This window comes from Cannabis sativa, chromosome 5, assembly GCF_029168945.1.
Source record: "Cannabis sativa cultivar Pink pepper isolate KNU-18-1 chromosome 5, ASM2916894v1, whole genome shotgun sequence".
In the NCBI taxonomy this organism is placed as follows: domain Eukaryota; kingdom Viridiplantae; phylum Streptophyta; class Magnoliopsida; order Rosales; family Cannabaceae; genus Cannabis; species Cannabis sativa.
The window spans coordinates 45,106,853-45,128,102 of record NC_083605.1 but is presented as its reverse complement, the minus strand read 5'-3'; the positions used below and the strand labels follow the sequence as shown (position 1 = coordinate 45,128,102).

At 33.7% G+C, this 21,250-nt stretch overlaps 1 protein-coding gene across 1 annotated transcript; it reads left to right on the top strand.

Annotated features, from left to right (window-relative positions):
• The first annotated feature begins 17,738 nt into the window (after positions 1–17,738).
• Positions 17,739–19,505, top strand: LOC133038352 (protein FAR1-RELATED SEQUENCE 5-like). Its single transcript, XM_061116474.1, has one exon. It carries the CDS (start codon positions 17,739–17,741, stop codon positions 19,503–19,505), a length of 1,767 nt encoding a protein of 588 aa, XP_060972457.1.
• Positions 19,506–21,250: the final 1,745 nt, after the last annotated feature.

Genomic DNA, 21,250 nt, shown 5'->3' with positions numbered 1-21,250 from the left:
AATGTGACACACAGTGAGTACTCAGGTTACCATTGGTGTACCGGATTCACTATCCTCCTCACGAACTCACTGAACATCCTCTTGGGCTAGGGTTCTACTGAGCGGCAGTCGACCGTTCATAGTACTCACACTATTACTGGCGGTGTTTTTTGGTTAATGTGACAAACAGTAAGTACTCTGGTTACCATTGGTGTACCGGAGTCACTATCCTCCTCACGAACTCACTGAACATCCTCTCGGGCTAGGGTTCTACTGAGCGGAACTCATCGAATCCAATTCGACCTTGGGTTGTACGGAGTGACACTCAACCATTCGAGTACTGACGCTGTGAGTTGCGGTGTTTACGGGCCCGGTGACACGGAGTATGTAGTCAAGTTAGCTTTGGGGTACCGGAGTCACTACTCTCCTAACGAACTCACCGAATCCAATTCGACCTAGGGTTGTACGGAGTGACACTCAACCATTCGTAAAACTGCCGCGGTGACTTGCGGTGTTTACGGTCCCGGTGACACAGAGTATGTAGTCAAGTTATCTTTGGGGTACCGGAGTCACTACTCTCCTAACAAACTCACCGAATCCAGTTCGACCTAGGGTTGTACGGAGTGACACTCAACCATTCGTAGTACTGACACTGTGACTTGCGGTGTTTACAGGCGTGGTGACACACAGTTTGTTGGGTTTTATGCCCTAAATAAAACTCTTTACAATCTGATTAGTTATCAATATAAGAAATTTGAAGTGATTGATGTTTGCATGAATTTTACATGCTAATGGTTTAATACGTTTAATATTTTTATTACATTCATACACACAAAATCAGTTAAATCCAGATCATATGTTTATTCACAATTACAGTATCGTCAACACAGTGGAATGTGATTGTGATCATATGAATCAAAAGTATTGGTCCCTGTTTCATCAGTGTTATTGGATTTACACTAATGTGATAATCAACGATGATGTGTACTTACACTTGGAGTAAGTGTTATGTTCTTTCCAGGACATTAGTAAAGTATACTAGTTTCGAATGTATGGAGTATACATTGGACTGGACCGATATTGCAACTAAGTTAAGATATTACAAACTTACCGTTACACATATCTTTCCAAGTCAATATCAGTAGTTGATCTTAAGATTAAAAGAATCTAAATCCTGATATGCTTGGGCTCAACTCAGGAGTGCTATTCATGTTCTTTGATTTATTAGTTAAGCCTACTTTTGGGTCAGGGTGATACGTATATTTTGGGAACATGATAGTATGAACATAAATATGGAATCTATAGCTTCTACTGGTGTATAGAAGTCAAGTGATGATTCCCTTCGAGCTTAGCAAATAGAAGTAAATGGATGAGCTCTTTTTTAACTGACTAATTATTAGATCACTAAACACCATTTACAGGTAGCTAAGTGTTTTAAGGGGCAAAATACATTGAGGGGTGAGAACGGTAAAGAAATCCCATCTCGATGTAGATCATCTATATAGAGGATCTTTAAATCACAATAAGATTATAACAATGGTTAAATGAGATAGTATATTGATATCGTGGAACATACAATATGCTCTATATAAGTCTGAGAGTGCAATTCTAACTTCTAAGAGTGGATTCAACGAAGAATTAATAAGTAAGAATTTACTTGGTAAATTTGGTTCACTTATTGGAAGCTCAGCATATAGATCCATGGTCCCCATTCTAGTTGAGAACATTTTGCTTGTAAGACTCATTAATTGATTCGTGATTGATCAATTATAATTCTAAAGTTAGACTATGTCTAATTTTATGAATTTTCACTAAGCAGGGGTGAAATTGTAAAGAAAAGAGTTTCTAGGTTTATTTATTTATTAATGGACTTTATATGTCTAATTAATAATTAAATTAAATGACAATATTATTTAATAATCTATTTTAGTTATTAAATAATTAGTTTTGGCATTTAAAAGGTTAGAATTGGAAAATTGGCGTTTTTGAGAAAATAGAGATAAAATTTGATAAAACTGCAAAATCAAGTGATTCCCAATACTACACCATGGCCGGCCACTTTTTGTGGAATTTCAAATTAATATTTTCATTATTTTAATGCCAAATAAATCCTAACCTAAACCTAGTAGTTGCCTATAAATAGAAAGTGATGGCTCAGTCAAATCATAAGTTTTCAGATCATCTTTCTGACAGAAATTTCTCTCTTCAGAAAAACTGAGCCTTCCCCACTTTCTATACCTGGCCGAAACCCTCTCTCCTCTTTTCTCCTTCATCTATTTCGACCCTAGTGAAAGAGTAAGTGCCCACACACAGCAAGCAGTAACTCAATCATAGATTGGAAGACTGTGAAGGATCAAACTTGAAGAAGAAGGACATTCGGGCTCAGATCTTGATTATACCCTGCTACAGAAAGGAATCAAAGGTTAGAGATCTGAGTGGAAGGAGACATTAATTCCGCTGCATCAATGTAAGGTTTTCTTAACTTTATATGTGTTTAATTTATCGTTTTAGAAAGTTCATATTTAGGGTGTTTAAACAACATACTTGTGAGTAGATCTAAGATCCTGGTAAAATAAATTCCAACAACTGGCCTCAGAAGAAAGGGAGTAAACCTCACAATCCTGGAAATGGTAATGGGACGATAAAACCTGAAGCAAATGTTGCCTCTGCTTCAAAGCCCAAATCGAAGAGGAAGTGGAACAACATTAAGAAGCGAACTAAAGCCATGAAGAATAAAAAGGCTGCTCCTTCCGGTGATGCTACACTTAAAGGAAAGTGTTTCTACTGCAATGAGAAAGGTCATTGGAAACCCCAGTGTCCTAAACTTCTTGCAAAGAAACAAGATATTTCCATTTATAAACTTTAAGAGTTTTAGTGAATTATTATCCAATTGGATTTATGATTCTGGACTAACTTTGTTTATTTGTTTTCTTCTTCTTATAGGCCAAGCTACTTGAACTCAATTGAGTTGGATCAGAAAGCTGGACCAAGGGTGAAATCGTCCAGATGAAGATGAAGCTCTTCAATTTTTTGAATTAATTGTTTTAGTTTAAAGACAATTTGGATTTCAAATTTTAGTCAGGGATATTTATCCCTGTTTCTCTCATATTGTTGCAATACATTTTTTTTATTAATAAAGTTTATAATTTTCGAAATTCACTATTGCAATTTATGAGATTGAGCTTCATTTAATTTTATCTTCATCAATTATTACCACATTATATTTGTATGTTTGTATGTGTAAGTGTTTTTATTATTGATGCAAATTCTATAATATTTTCAACTCTTCATAGAGTTATATTATATAAACACTAGAAATTATTTCTATGTTTATCAATAATTGTTAATTCTCATACAATTATTAAGAATTTGTTTAATAAAAGGATCTTATGATCTGATAGGAGTGGAGAAAAGTTAAGAAAACTATGCAGTTCAACGATCTTTTATATCTAATGAACTCTGGATAGTATTCAACTCCACATAAACTCTATCACACTAAGAGAATCATGATCTTTACAACCTTTAGGGGTGGATCATAATCTCTATATACTTAGGGGTGGAGGTTATCCATAGTACCCTATATGTATATTCTTAGGGGTGGAGTCCATTCCACAATTCCCTATAAAACACATATCTTCTTTAAACATGGAAGTAATATAATGAGTCAGCTATTGTCAATATAAATTCTTGATCTTGATTGTATGTTCCATTTCGTTTTTACAATTATAAGTAAAAGTTTGATACCTTTGAAAGTTCTTTGTTAAAGTTTCACACTACCTTAATTGAGTGGGAGAATTTTAAAATTCTATACCCATCTTCATTAGGTTGACACTTGTGATAGGTACTTAAGAACATTACTGAAAAGCAAATCTAACCATTCACATGGTTAGGAATAGCTTATCAGAATTATGAGAATAAGATAAAGAACTCTAGTTCAGTCCATTCGAATGACTTGAACCTAGAATTCTTAATCCTCATAAAATTTGATGGTATCTTAATTTTAATACTTTATCTCTGGCATGTATTTTTCACTTCAAATACTAGTCTGCTATGTTGATGACTTAGTCTTAACTTAAAGTTTTAGACTAATACAAAAGTCACAACTAGGTAACTCTCCAAACAATCAGAGGTTAAAAGTATTATTTAACCAGACATCTGCTATTGAGTGGGAGCTATCTGAGATGTAATCAAATAGGGAACATTAGAAGATATTCAAGAAGGATTTATGAAAGTGATCTATATGTTAGATATTAAGGAACTGTGTATCAGTTGTCTTTGTATCTTACCATCTAATTTCGAAATTCTATGAGATGGTGCTTACTTTGGGGGTGGAGGAATTATTGTATAATAATTCAAGCTCTACCAGAGAAGAATTATAACTTTGTCTATTCGAAAATACCAGAAAGTTATATCACTGAAGAAAAGTCTACACTGTATTATCTCAATTACATATTTTAAAATATGAGAGATATGTCTTCTGTTTATTCAGATGTACTTTTAAAAACAGTAAAGATTTCAGTATCCCTTGATGAGTAAAGAATATAGTAAAGGATGTTTCATAAGAGTTTTTATGAACTAGTTTCCAGAAGTTTGGGTGGATTCAAATATACTACACTTGATCTGAAGATCAAGACATCAGATTGACCTATTTGCACAGTTTGTTTTATATTAGTGCAAGTGGGAGTTTGTTGGGTTTTATGCCCTAAATAAAACTCTTTCCAATCTGATTAGTTATCAATATAAGAAATTTGAAGTGATTGATGTTTGCATGAATTTTACATGCTAATGGTTTAATATGTTTAATATGTTTATTACATTCATACACACAAAATCAGTTAAATCCAGATCATATGTTTATTCACAATTACAGTATCGTCAACACAGTGGAATGTGATTGTGATCATATGAATCAAAAGTATTGGTCCCTATTTCATCAGTGTTATTGGATTTACACTAATGTGATAATCAGCGATGATGTGTACTTACACTTGGAGTAAGTGTTATGTTCTTTACAGGACATTAGTAAAATATACTAGTTTCGAATGTATGGAGTATACATTGGACTGGACCGATATTGCAACTAAGTTAAGATATTACAAACTTACCGTTACACATATCTTTCCAAGTCAATATCAGTAGTTGATCTTAAGATTAAAAGAATCTAAATCCTGATATGCTTGGGCTCAACTCAGGAGTGCTATTCATGTTCTTTGATTTATTAGTTAAGCCTACTTTTGGGTCAGGGTGATACGTATATTTTGGGAACATGATAGTATGATTGAGTGGGGGTGCTGAACATAAATATGGAATCTATAGCTTCTACTGGTGTATAGAAGTCAAGTGATGATTCCCTTCGAGCTTAGCAAATAGAAGTAAATGGATGAGCTCTTGTTTAACTGACTAATTATTAGATCACTAAACACCATTTACAGGTAGCTAAGTGTTTTAAGGGGCAAAATACATTGAGGGGTGAGAACGGTAAAGAAATCCCATCTCGATGTAGATCATCTATATAGAGGATCTTTAAATCACAATAAGATTATAACAATGGTTAAATGAGATAGTATATTGATATCGTGGAACATACAATATGCTCTATATAAGTCTGAGAGTGCAATTCTAAGTTCTAAGAGTGGATTCAACAAAGAATTAATAAGTAGGAATTTACTTGGTAAATTTGGTTCACTTATTGGAAGCTCAGCATATAGATCCATGGTCCCCTTTCTAGTTGAGAACATTCTGCTTGTAAGACTCATTAATTGATTCGTGATTGATCAATTATAATTCTAAAGTTAGACTATGTCTAATTTTATGAATTTTCACTAAGCAGGGGTGAAATTGTAAAGAAAAGAGTTTCTAGGTTTATTTATTTATTAATGGACTTTATATGTCTAATTAATAATTAAATTAAATGACAATATTATTTAATAATCTATTTTAGTTATTAAATAATTAGTTTTGGCATTTAAAAGGTTAGAATTGGAAAATTGGCGTTTTTGAGAAAATAGAGATAAAATTTGATAAAACTGCAAAATCAAGTGAGGCCCAATACTACACCATGGCCGGCCACTTTTTGTGGAATTTCAAATTAATATTTTCATTATTTTAATGCCAAATAAATCCTAACCTAAACCTAGTAGTTGCCTATAAATAGAAAGTGATGGCTCAGTCAAATCATAAGTTTTCAGATCATCTTTCTGACAGAAATTTCTCTCTTCAGAAAAACTGAGCCTTCCCCACTTTCTATACCTGGCCGAAACCCTCTCTCCTCTTTTCTCCTTCATCTATTTCGACCCTAGTGAAAGAGTAAGTGCCCACACACAGCAAACAGTAACTCAATCATAGATTGGAAGACTGTGAAGGATCAAACTTGAAGAAGAAGGACATTCGGGCTCAGATCTTGATTATACTCTGCTACAGAAAGGAATCAAGGGTTAGAGATCTGAGTGGAAGGAGACATTAATTCAGCTGCATCAATGTAAGGTTTTCTTAACTTTATATGTGTTTAATTTATCGTTTTAGAAAGTTCATATTTAGGGTGTTTAAACAACATACTTGTGAGTAGATCTAAGATCCTGGTAAAATATATTCCAACACAGTTTGTAGTCAAGTTAGCTTTGGGGTAGCGTATTCACTACTCTCCTAACGAACTCACCGAATCCAGTTCGACCTAGGGTTGTACAGAGTGACACTCGACCATTCGACCTAGTGCTGTACAAAGTGTGACACAGTATGTAGTGAAGTTAGCTGTGGGGTACCGGAGTCACTCCTCTCCTAACGAACTCACCGAATCCAGTTCGACCTAGGGTTGTACGGAGTGACACTCAACCATTCGTAGTACTGACGCTGTGACTTGCGGTGTTTACAGGCCCGGTGACACAGTATGTAGTGAAGTTTGCTGTGGGGTACCGGAGTCACTCCTCTCCTAATGAACTCACCTAATCCAGTTCGACCTAGGGTTGTACGGAGTGACACTCAACCATTCGTAGTACTGACACTGTGACTTGTGGTGTTTACGGGCGCGGTGACACACAGTATGTAGTCAAGTTAGCTTTGGGGTACCGGAGTCACTACTCTCCTAACGAACTCACCGTATCCAGTTCGACCTACGGTTGTACGGAGTGACACTCCACCATTCGACCTAGTGTTGTACGGAGTGTGACACAATATGTAGTGAAGTTAGCTGTGGGGTACCGGAGTTACTACTCTCCTAACGAACTCACCGAATCAAGTTCGACCTAGGGTTGTACAGAGTGACACTGATGCAGTATGGCAGAAGTCGCATTATGAATTTAGGTTGTTTGGGCTGAGTATGTACTCAGTTCATCATGAAGCGGGCCAGATTCACTATTCTCCTGACTTTATTACTAGAGTCACTTCTTGTCTCAAACTACTATTGTATTCATAACATTAAACGATTATGTTATTAAATATCTATATTTGTATAGTATTCAAAAAATTATTATAATCTTGATTCCAACGATTATTACGTTAATGTAATCTTACAAAAATTATTGCAATATTTATTCCAACGAATAATATTTTAATGAAATATTAAAATCGTATTAAAAAAAATATTGAGTTTTCATTATTAGTAAACATCCTAAATTAATTTCTTATTCATTTGGCCACACATGTTTATTTGGACATAATATTAGGATATTTGTTGCTACATGTGATAAGTTTATGTGGCCATTGTTGTTGTTGACGGATGGGAACAATGGGAACAACATTTACCTTATTTAAATACATAATTTTTGTTTACCACAGTCAACCAAACCAGAACAAAACCGAGCATGCATATTGGTTCGAATTACGTCTTCCAAGGAAAAGTTAATAGGGGGTTTGGTTTGTTGATATTACGTTTTTCAAGGGATTGAAAAAGTCAAATTTTTGTTTGGGTTATTTGTAGCCGTACCTAAGGTTATATTAATTATTATTTTAAATTTTTGACAAGACTACACTCAACAATCACATCCACAAGTACTATATATACCCCTCTACCTCTCCTTACTCCTTCACATCTCAATTTAGTATTGTTTTCTATCCTAGACAACTCACTCCCTATCTGTAGACGTATGTATAATATATATAAAAAAAAATTATGTATTGTTGTTGCACCAAAGTGAAGATGTGTAAACAGAAGGATTGGTATGCACTGCAACCGTGTGTTGTAGGTGCATCAAGGGAATTTCAGCAATTCAATCAATCATCTCATAACAAATTTCGGTAATAACTCAACTCTTTATGTCTATTTATTTCAATAGTATATTATTACAAATTGTTTATTAAAAATTTTATGTATGTGGTACATGTATATTCAGGAAATGTTGACGAAGGTTTCGGATGGGTGGAGTAGGGTGGAGGGAACTACTTCCAAAACGACCACCCAAATATGTCATCCTACCGAACCTTAACCTCCCGAGTGGACAAGGCCACCGTGGAATGAGTGTTATAATATTTGACACAACGGTGCGCTAGACCCTCGAAGAAAATGATATGCGGGAGGCAAATGTCAGCGTTTTTTACAGTCTTAGGTCAAATTGCTTCCTCATGTAATAAGAGTCCCGATGTTATAGTATATGTACAAATTCATCTCAATACAATGTATGTTTACAGTATCAAATAATAATGATAATTAATCAATTTACGTACTAAAATAATAATGATAATTAATTGGTTCCATAATTTGTCTTTTATTTGACGCTCAATCTGAAGATGTACATGGTTAACTGGTTTATATTAAATCCACAAATAAACTATACCAAAAATTAAACAACCGTATTTTACGGTATCTTGTCCCAATCAATGAGATATTAATTAATTATTAAAATTATTTTTTTTAAGAAAACTGTACTAAAAAATATACATACAATATTTGACTTAGATCAAAAAAATAAATTGTACTATATTACTTGATTTTCTTTTTAATAAATTCTGTAATTTTATTACGAACAGAATTAGTTGAATAATTTAATTATAGTAATAACATATTTCTACGTAATTATTTTTTTAAGTTATTCAAGTAGATAGTACAACCTACTGATTTGACCGTATATGGAGTGATGGGAAAATATTACTAAAATGTTTATTATTTTAAAATACAAAAAAGGTCCTCCTCATTTATTTAAAATCGTTTTTTAGGGTTTTGAAGGATTTGTTGTTTACTTTAAGTGTTGAAATTATTATTTTATTATAAAAACATACTTGGCTGAGTTTTACATATATATATGTCACATCATATGTACTGTAGGAGTTTTTATTAACATAAGACAAAAATTAAACAAAGGTAATTTAAGTTTCATTGATATTAACCCAGTCAAAATGTATATTTAAATTAAAACATTAGTTTCATTGATATTGACTTCAGAGGTTTGTATATTTAAATAAATATTTTTTATTTTATTAAAGAAGGTAATAGATCCTACACATGTCAACTGATTATTGGAAATTAGTATTCCAATACAAACTAATAACAATTATTTTTCTCACAAATTGTACTAATTTCTTACTGTAATATCCAGTTTAAAATAGTATTTAATTTTTCGTTTGGATATTAATTGTGCGAGGATAATTAATTCATTTATTTGTGTTGTTAGTGAGTTGATATTATTGCTTAGAGTAGTTGTACCATTTTTTTTTAAAGAAAGTTAAAGTTGTATTAACTACGAAAGTAAAATATTATGATATTTTCGTAAGTAGGTAATCGTTTAATTAAAGCCCGATATGAAAGTCCATTAGATTTTTATAATATATCTATTAGATTTAATTAATTGTATAAGTGGTATTAAATAATTTTATTATTTGATTAATGTTAGAAAAATCGCAAGTTTAGAGAAATTCGCAGGTTTAGAAACTGTTTTACTAAAATGACCATATCTGGAGTTTTATAACTCCGATTGAGGTGATTCCAGTGGCGTTGGAAAGATAATTCAAAGATCTATAAATTTTGTAGAAATAGCTATATCATAATTCGTAATTTTTTAGGTGAAAACTAAGCCCTAAAGTTACGAGATTTAGAGGTCACAATTTAAATTTAAAAGTAAGATATTTGTTTATTTAATAATTTATATTGCTATTAAGTTAATAATATTATTATTCACAAAACTAAACCTAATAAGAGTCAGAGTCAGAATAGTATAGGTTTCATTAACCCTAAAATTATATCGTTCTATTCTTCCCACCTATCTGTGCAAGACTAACCCTAAAATTTTCAAATCATCTTTCCATTACATCCTTAGCCAAATCTATACCACTCTTCACTCTCATCTTTGATCACCATCATCTTATGTCTATCGATCCAAGCAGCTCGATGTATTTGAGGTAAGAAACTCTACATTTACTTATTTATTGATCACAATAGGAGAATATTCGTAGGTCTCCTTTTCTTATTTTTCAGAATGAAACATGTCTCAGTAAAACTATCATATCTCTTTAAATACTCATCCGATTCTCGCAATCTTGGTGCCTATAGAAAGCTTATTAAATTTCCCATAATTATTATGAAGAAAGGTTTTACTGAATCGAAATTTATCTATGTCAAAAATTAGTAATTCTACGCTGTTTGTTGTAAATCGTTTTTTTTATATTTTCTATGTAAGTTGTCTCAGTAAAATTCAAATATCTCTTTGAATAATGATCTGATTCTAGCGATCTTGGTACCGTTGAAAAGATAATTCAATTTTCTAAATGTTTTATGAAGAAACCATTCACTAATTATTGATTATTCTAAGTCAAAATTATTGTTTTATTGCTGTAGTTCGAAATCCATTTGTTTCAGGATTTCTAGAAAACTGTTTCGGTATAATATCTATATCTCTTACGTTATAACTCCGATTTTAAAGATTTTAGTATCATTGGAAAGGGAATTTAATTTCCTAAAACTTTCATGAAGATATTATCTTCTAGTTCTGAACTTTTCAATGCCAAAAGTTTGTATTTTCGCTAAGTCGTATAATTCGTTACTCCATATTCCTTCTCAGAAATAGTTTCAGTAAAACAATCATAACTCCCTCAGTTTTAATCCATTTTTAATGATCTTTATATCATTGAAAAGATAATAGAATTTCCTATAATTTTTATGAAGACAACTTTTACTGAATTAGTGTAGTTATTGGTCAAAAATAGTGATCTTTCTGCTGTACTGTAAGAGTACGAATTTTAATATTAGGGCCTTGACCCATGTCTTATTATAGGTAGTAGTGACGAGGTAACAAGTCTTAAGCAGCGGGATTTGAGGTAAGGAAATTAAGTAGTTTTATGTGTTGAACTGCATAATTTAAATTATTTGTCTATTGAAATATTATTTGTGATGTATTATTATGAATATGTATGTGGTACTGAGAATGTGTGGTATGGACACAATATGAGTTTATGAATTGATATATTGATTAGGGTTGTTTTGACTTGTATATGTTGTATGTTGCATTCATATATTGTGTGTTTTATGCTGCAAGTTGTATGCTAACGTCTCAGGTAAAGTGAGGGACCATGGTGGGGTATGATACGGGGTTAGGCCGTTGAATGTAGAGATACCCTACCCTGCATTTTTCTGAGTCGTGTATGAAATAATTATGGTGGGGTATGATACGGGATAAGGCTGTTGAATGTAGAGATACCCTACCCTACATTTGTCCGATTTGTGTATGACATTATTATGGTAAGGTATGATACAGAGACAATGCTGTTGAATATAGAGATACCTTATTCCATAGCAATGGTAGGGCTAAATGTGCCCATGTTATTGTAGGGCCAGTTAAGCCCAGGTTGTGTATGGAGTGGCTATGATACGCCACATTATGGTAAAGACATGATATGATTGAAATAATTATTATATGTTATTGCTATGAGTATGATGTCAGGGTTGTGATCCCTACATATATGTAATGGTTTCGTTTAGTATAAATATATGGTATATGATATAGCTTTCCATATCTGGAGTTATTTAAGTTACAATTATGAGCTAAGGTATATAATATTGTTAAGACGGGATACGTTAATATTATAAAGAATCGTATTATTGTGAATTTTAAGATGTATTTAGTGTATTGAATGCTATTGTATGTTAAGCATTTCCTTACTGGGCTTTTAGCTCACCCCCCTTACTTCCCCCCTACAGGCAATAGACAGGGAACATTGAATGTAAGTTTGATGAGTTGGGTCAGTTCTGGTATGTATACTGCGAGGGGCTATGGACGAGCAAACGGTCTAGAACGCCGGTGGAGCCTTGGTTTTGTTTTTTTTATATAGTAAAGTAATCTCAGCTCAGTGGGATGTTACAAATTTATTTATTTTTTTTGCACTCAACTACTTATTTTGTTTTTAATATGAATGATCATTCACCTTTTTACATAATTATTCTAAAACCCACTGTGTATTTCCAAACAGCTTTGAATCTTTTTAATTAATGCATCAAAATTAGTATTTTGTAAAATAAGGCAAAATATTGGGGCGTTACACTTACACGTACAAACTCAACCAAACCATAACAAAACCGGTCAATAGGTTGGTTCAAATTACGTCTTTCAAGGAAAATTTATTAGTTGGTTGGGTATGTTGAACTAACGGTTTTCAATGCATTGACAAAATCAGATTTATATTGGTGTTATATCACCCCATCTTTAGTCGTACCGGTTTGTATTAATTATTTTTTTTTTAATTTTTGAAAAGACTACACAACACAATCACATCCACAAGTACTATATATACCCCTCTACCTGTCCTTACTCCTTCACACCTCAATTTAGTATTGTTCTCTTTCCTAAAGAAGTCACTCCCTTCCTGTAGACGTATGTGTAGGGATAATATATGAAAAAATAAATTATGTATTGTTGTTGCACCGAAGTGAAGATGTGTAAGCAGAAGGATTGGTATGCACTACAACCTTGTGTTGTAGATGCATCAAGGAAATTTCAGCAATTCAATCAATCATCTCATAACAAATCTGGGTAATAACTCAACTATTTTTGTCTATTTATTTCAATAGTATATTATTACAAATTGATTCTTAGAAATTTTATGTACGTACTACATGTATATTCAGGTAATGTTGACGAAGGGTTCAGATGGGTGGATTAGGCTGGACGGAACTACTTGAGACGCCGCCAAATATGCCATCCAACCGAACCTCACCCAACCTCCCGCAGTCCACAAGGCCATCGAGGGATGAGTGTTATCATATTTGACACAACAGTAGGTGCGCCAGACACTGGAGCAAAATCGAGACGCGGGGCGGAAAACTAAAGTCTTGAGTCAGATAAAGCATCATGTGATAACAGTACCGATATTATAGTAATCTCAATACAATCTATATTTTCAGTGTAAAATAAAACATCCTAATTAAATTTATTTTGGGATACAACTATGTTATGTACAAATTGTGTTCTATTGTGTATGTCTTTGTAACTGTAAACTTAAATTTTATTTGGAATGGAACTATGTTGACCGAATATGTGCCGTTGAGTTTCACTATTTCCAATAAGTTATGAACAACACTTGCAATGTCTGATTTTAAAAAATAATTCCATAATAAAATAAGTGGAATAGCTAGGGTTTTCAAAGTAGATCGTACACCCTACTGATGTGACCTTATACGGATTAATGGTAAAATATTAGTAAAATAATGACATATAACTATCAAGTAATTAGTAATACCTTCGAAATTATTAATTATTACTTTTAAATATTATTTCATTTGAAATTTGAACTCACATCACCATTTGGTTGGGTTTTCCAAATGTCTTTTTCCAATGCATTCACAAAGTCATCTTCATTGATAGGTTGTACAGTCTAGTCAAATCAGGTTTTAAATGTAAATATTTAATATTAATTTGACCAACACGGATTCATAACATCTTCATGGTAATGGTAGTTGGGTGTTCACTTTTATTATTGGAAATTTGTAATGTTGAATACTTTATTGTAATCAAGTACAGAAAAATTGTAATGTGGTTCCTACAAATTAATTAGCAAATATAAAAGATTTCTTTATTCTAATAACGTATTTCTACGTATGTCTTTCCAACCCTAAAAAAATTTTTCAACAGCCACAGTAATAAATTATACGAAAATATATTTGGGACGTATTTCAATGTACGTCGAAAGCTGGATCTCCCATATCTCAATAAGTTCAAGTTCGAAAATAACGTACATCAATATATGTGCACAGTACTTCACATCGTAAATACAGTATGGTGCAATTATGTTTACTCAATATTTGAATTTAATGAGATAATTAGAATTTTTTGTCAAATGTAAACTATAATTTCGGACATATATATTCGTACAATACTTATTTTAATACAGTTTAAACCATTTCCTATTTAGGAGTTGTACTAAATTTGGACTACTACCCATTCTTAATAGTCCACGTTCTTATGTTGTTGGGAATTATTTAAAAATTGTCCAAATATTGTAATCTTCTTAACCAAGTATGGACTATTTCCTCTAATTTTAATTTGTACATACTCACTAAAAAAACCAATTGTTGTCTTATCAATATTTAATTTTCTGTCTACGTCCCACAGTGTACTCACTGACGTTAAATGGAATATTTCCTATACTTTAAATAACGTACGTCAGCGATTTCACAGTGTAACGTCAAATCAAACTCAGTACATGCAGATCTCATGGGATTCCTTGATTTGAGTTAATTAAGATACTATATGCAAACACGAAACCTACCTATATTACTTAAGGAGATTTAATATTTGTTGGGCTCTAATATACTAATATGACATTTTTCTTATTAAAATTTGGACAAATCAATTAGGTCAGCTTTAATACAATAATAGTCCCTATGATAGTATTACCCAACAAAATTAACAAAACTAAGTTAATTAACTATGATAGTGGTCCCAACAACGATTATGATGTTAAATTTTAATAAATTATTGACTACTGAAATGAGTGGATGTCATATCACATTTTTAATTTCACCATTTAAACCATGTACTTATTATTTCAAGATGGTGATGTGACATTTTTATACGGCCGTAATAAATCAATTGACTTCATTCATTATGTCTTCCATGTGTACTAAATACTTGAAAGCATTTTATTTTTACTTTAATTCTGGAAATTATTATTTAAATCATAAAACCGTAGGTATATTTGTTTTTAATAGAAAAATGTCACATCACATAGTACTTTCCCGATATTGCTTAGATTTTGTTTGTGGGATTTGATTGACCTTCTCCTTCTATTAAAATTGGTTAACTAAATGGGTAAATTGGGATTTGTCAGATTGTCGTAAGTGGATATTACCATTGTCAAAATTTATTAACTATTAAATGGTTTAATTGGGAAAAAAAAATCCATTATTATTACATGAACCCAATCACGTGTACATCAACCCACCAAACCACTATATAAGTAAAGGTTAGGTTATCCAAACAAAGCATTTTTTTCAAAACCCGTTTTACTATTTCCTAAATCAAATGGACCCTTACCAAAACTTCAACCCTTTTGAAACAAGTCCTCAAAAATCCCCACCGCATCCTTTTTCTTCCACAAGACCCGTAGGTACACCGTCACGGAGTCCAAGACTCCGTTCAGCCTCCATTTCAGGATGTCCTAACTGTGCAAGGCTCGAGTCTGTTCTCCACGAACACGAAAAACTTATAAGGAAGGCACATTTACGAGCCACGGAGGCCAAGCAGGAGTCATACAAACTGGCGGAACACCTGTACCATTCAGCCCACGCCATGCAAGAAGCCAACACTTCAAGAGAAAAATTAGAGGGTATCATGGATGACATTCTCGACTACACCGAGGTGTCCATACCCCACTACCCACTTCATGTAAAACAAGAATCACCAAACACTACTCCAAGAGAAAGTCCTTCACAACCAAAGTCCCCGTTCAGAGACAATAGCCCTCCGTCTCAACGGAAGTTCCCTCAAGTTATAGAACTTGATTGAACATCCGTTCGGTTTCAATCGTGGTATTTTATATATATATAGTGTACTTTTGTTACAACTCATCTCATATGGTCGTTGAATCGACTTTTTGTTAGCCCATTTAATGAGATTGAAGCACTTACCTCCATTATATATGTAGTTGTATGTAACTCTACTATATTATTTTAAGTCTATTTTCTTTCTGTTTGCAGTTGTGATTTCACAATGATTCACTTCACTTTTAATTCCACAATTAATTAATGAGGAAAGTGACATTAATACTCCAAAATAAACCAAAGTACAGATTTCATAATAAATACTGATCGTACAACATTATAGCTTGAAAATATAAAATAACATAACTTGAACACTAACACAGTGCATCATTTACTGTTTTTGGGAGAAGTATCCACTCCTCCTTTGTCCCCAACTTCTATATCATCTCCATTTCGGTCCTCACCTTTGTCAGTCGAATCTTTCACATTAACCTGTTCGGGTGATTTATTTGCACCAGAGCATTCACCCTCATCAAACAGTGAGCAAACAGAATTAAGGATAGCCTCTTCATCATTATCATCATCAGAATCCCACATGCAGGGAAACTCATTAACACAGCAAAGTTCTCTAACTTGCTGCCCAATGAAGCATTGTCCCGTCTCTCCATGTAGACATAAAGCAGAGAAAGCTTCTATGAAAGATTCATAACGAATTATTTTTATGGACGCATCAGAAGTAGTGTTTTTGCTTACAGCATCTTCGTACCTACTATAGATACCTTCATTTGGTCCATTGAAAATAACCCAGTGTGGACCTGAACTCATACTTGATATATGTAATGCTAATAACTAAATTACAAGTTAATTTCTCTATAAACTTGACGCTGAATTGGAAAACGTCTCAAGTGTGTTATATAAGTCGTGGAGAATAACCCTATAGTACGTTTTTTAGTTAGCTGTACTCTATTGGGATGTACTCCATTGGGCACATCTGATGTGTCAAAAGAGGGGTGGTTAAATTTCTGAATTACACAATTAAATACACGTGTAGGAATACGTAGTATGGTCAAATGTCTACATTATTCATCAATCTCGTTTTCCCAAAAAACCTAATGTACTACGGTACTGTTCTAACGTACAACGATGGTTTAATTCATAAGAAGATGTAGGTGAAGGGCCCATTAATATCAGCCCAACATATATAAATGCCCAACATATATAAATGGGAGAAACTACCCATTCTATTAAAAAATGCCATCACTTCAACCAAAAAAAAAGATCCTTACTTTTCAATCTTTATTTTCCACAAATAAAAAATGTACTATTACTTATTTCCTGACGTACGAAGTGGTTTAATTCTTTAAAAAAGGTGGTAAAGGCCCATTCATATAAGCCCAACAATTTTAAATGTTACCACCAACCCATACAACTCAACAAAATTTCTAAACCCAAAACTCATACAATAACCTTATTTTCCAATTAATTTATTCAAAAGTAAATGTAATTGTACTATTTTACTGTTCAAAAGTACGAAGACAGTGGAATAGAGTTTCCAATATTTCAAAGGCCCATTAATATCAGCCCAACACACTTAAATGTGATCACCAACCCATATTACTCTACAATCTGAGGCATTCAATCTCATAAAATCTAATTTCACTCGACTCACCACTATCTTTCCCTTACTCTTCATCTCTAATTCTTGGATATCAATAACAATCGAACACTGTAACTCTACTCCAGTACATTAACGTTGAAGGAACAATTGGTTACTTATCAGTAAGCCCTTTTTTTTATCTTTCTCGAAAACCATTCCTTACCTATTAACTTTATCATTTAATTTGTTAATTCAAACAGATACAATATGGAGGCCGAGTCTCAAGCAGAGAACATGAATGAGGAACAAACCTACGAATGGGAAAGCATAACAGCAGAGCTAAACATCACAAAACCAGTGAATGAGATTCAAATATGTGACGTCCTAGGCAAGAGTCTCGACAAACTGGGAAAATGGGAAGCATTCTACGAAATGTACGCGAAACGGATGGGTTTCGGCACAAGAAAAGATGATGTACGACGTTCTCACGGAGTCATTGTAATGCGCAGGTGGGTTTGTTGTTCCGAGGGTTACAAAAGAATCACAATAACGGAAAGACAAAGAAAAAAGAGACCTCATGATGTCACTAGAACCGGATGTCAGGCAGCATTACGTATTTTACTCACACAACCGTCTAACACTTGGAAATGCAAAGAGTTCAGCACAATACACAATCACGACCTCGCTTCATCAAGTGAGGTACAATTTTTAAGATCATACCGAGTAGTGTCCGATGGCTTGCTTGCCCAAGTTAGGTTGATGAACTCCGTTGGAATTAAAACTGCCAACATAATGTCTCATGTTGCTTTGCAAAGTGGAGGTTACGAGAGAATGCCATGTCAACTTCGAGATGTCTACAACAGGGTTGTTGGTGCCAAGCGAGAAGAAAATATAGAGACGGACTCGGAAGGAGCGTTGGGATTTCTTGATTGTCTCGCAGAGAGGGATCCAAATTTCTTCGTTGTATATCAGGTGGACGAGGAGAATCGATTGGCTAACTTATTTTGGGCAGATGGAAACTCACGTGTCGACTATGTGGCTTTTGGGGATGTACTAGGGTTTGATACCACCTACATGAAAAATGAGTACAATAAGCCTCTCACTGTTCTCATTGGCGTAAACCACCATTTTAACACATGCATCTTCGGGTTCGCTCTCCTCCTCCACGAGAAGCTTCCATCCTATAGTTGGCTACTTCAAAAATTTCTCGAATGCCATGGAGATACGAAGCCAAATGTTGTAGTTACTGACCAAGATGTGGCCATAAAACAGGCCATCATGGAACACATGCCTGATGTTACACACCGTCTATGTGTTTGGCATCTCAATACAAATGCTTCCAAAAAGGTTAAAGATCCGATCTTCTTGAAAAGATTTAAAGATCTAATGTACAACTACTACGAGGAGGAGGATTTTGAAGCAAGATGGTTAGACGTCGTCGAAACCCAACAACTAACAGATAATGAATGGTGCCAAACAACATTCGACACAAGAAAACAGTGGGTAGAAACTTATTTAAGGGGTTCATTCGTTGCAGGAATGAGAACCACACAACGTTGCGAATCGATCAACTCAGCCCTAAAAAAAATTTTAGAGAAGAATTATTGCCTGCGTGAATTTGTAACAACCATAGATATGACAGTCTCAAAGCTTAGACACAACGAGACTGCAAATGACTTCAAAAGCAGATGCACTCGACCTCACCCACCTAATCCTACATGCTTGACCACGTACTACAACCAATGTGCTGAATTCTACACAAGAACTATGTACCACAAGGTTGTTGAGCAGCTTGATTTAGAGAATAATTATTGTGTCATAAGTCAGGAGCAAGAAGGAGAGTGGCAGATATACACCATTGGAAAGTTTCAGCATCCGGTAGTCCAATACCGAGTTCATTACTGTGAAGGCCAACGAGCACTACACTGTAGCTGCATGCTATATGAAAGTCAGGGGTACCCTTGTAGACATTTATGGGATACAAAGAAAAGATTAAACATGAGAAGAATACCTAATACTCTTCTCATGAAGTGATGGAGCAAATCCGTGAAGACAAATCTCCACCTACATTTTAACCCCCCGGCACAAGAACAACAGCACATTTATGAGATGGCTAGGTTTGGATCTCTCAGCTCATTAACTTATAACTTCACTTTCTATGCAGCAAAAACAGAGGATTCGTACACACGTGCAAAGGAAGAGATTGAATGGCTAACTCTAATGTTCAAGGAAGAATTTGAGATGAGTTCCAATCCAGAAGGACAGACGCCACAACCTGGAAGATATCGTAACAACCCCAACATTATTAAAGACCTTGAAGTTGTGAGAACAAAGGGTACGGGAAATCCAAGGGAAGGACCGAACGGGGAGTAGATCCCAAGAAACTCAAGACATTGTCGCATTTGTCGCTCATCAGGCCATGATTATCGACGGTGCCCAAACCGTCAACAGAATACCGGATCTCAGGGGCAACAGTCAGCACACAATCAACCAACAACTGACTCGATCAATGAACACTCCAACGCGTATTTCTCTGAACCGCCTTCCTCCACACAAGAATCATACTATGGTCATTCATATATATAACTAGCTATTTTTAACCATTGATGTTTTAAGGTTTATGACTCTAATTATTGCTTCAAAAACTCTACATTTATATACTTCATGTTATGTTTGCCGTGTTTAAGGTATTTATCTCAACAAATCTCAAATTTATAATTAATGAACAAATAAATTATTTTACCCAAGAAAATTCAATCTTATAAGGTCAAAATTTCCATAGTAATTAATTTTTTTATACACAATAATAAAAATAAAAATAATACACCAACGTAAAACTCAATATATACCAACACATAATTTCATAATTTATAACAAATTATTCTTAACAATGTACTACGAAACAAAAATGAACGTACTCTGTACCTGATATTTTGTACTCGGTACGTGATATTTTGTACACTAATTTTACTAAGCAGCATGCATAAACAATTAATGTACTCGGTACGTGATATTTTGTACTCAACTACAATTCCAAAATTACATACATGATGTAAAATACCAAAATAACCCCACTCTGACAACATGGACCCACTGCCTACAGTATATTTGTACAATTAACTGCCACGAACAGTAAAGCTGTTGTACTTTTTCTTACTTTAACTGACGTGGACAGTAATTTAATTGTACCTTTTTATTTTTTAATTAAAAAAACAAATGTACAACCGGTTAACAAACCTACAATAACCGGTTGCCAACTTAATTAAATAATTAAAAAATAAAACTATTCTAACATGGGACCTACCTGCCGTACACGAATTGCAATCCGTGTTTTGCACATATGGGCACAAAATCGGCTGCCTATATGTGTATACATACTAGCAAAAAGCTACGTGCGAGGCACGTAAACTAAATTTTACAGTTTTTTTCTATGTTAGTTGAAAGTGATATAATTAAAAAATTAAAGAAAAAATATTATTAGTTATTAGGTGAGATTATTATTGTGTGTATTTAAATATTATAGTTTATAAAAACCAATACCTCTCGCGACTGGTTCACTCACACTACTTTTCGACTTTCAGGCTTTCAAAACCCTCTTAACAAAATTTCAAACTTCCCCGATTTCCTCATACTTTTCCTCCTCCGTTGCTAAGCAAAGTATTACCATTGTGCAACGTCCTTTACCTCTGCCTTGTCTTCATCGTGTAAGTTCTTCTCTCTTTCTATATATATATATATATACATTTTCTCTTTGTTCACTAGGGCAAGTGGTAACAAAT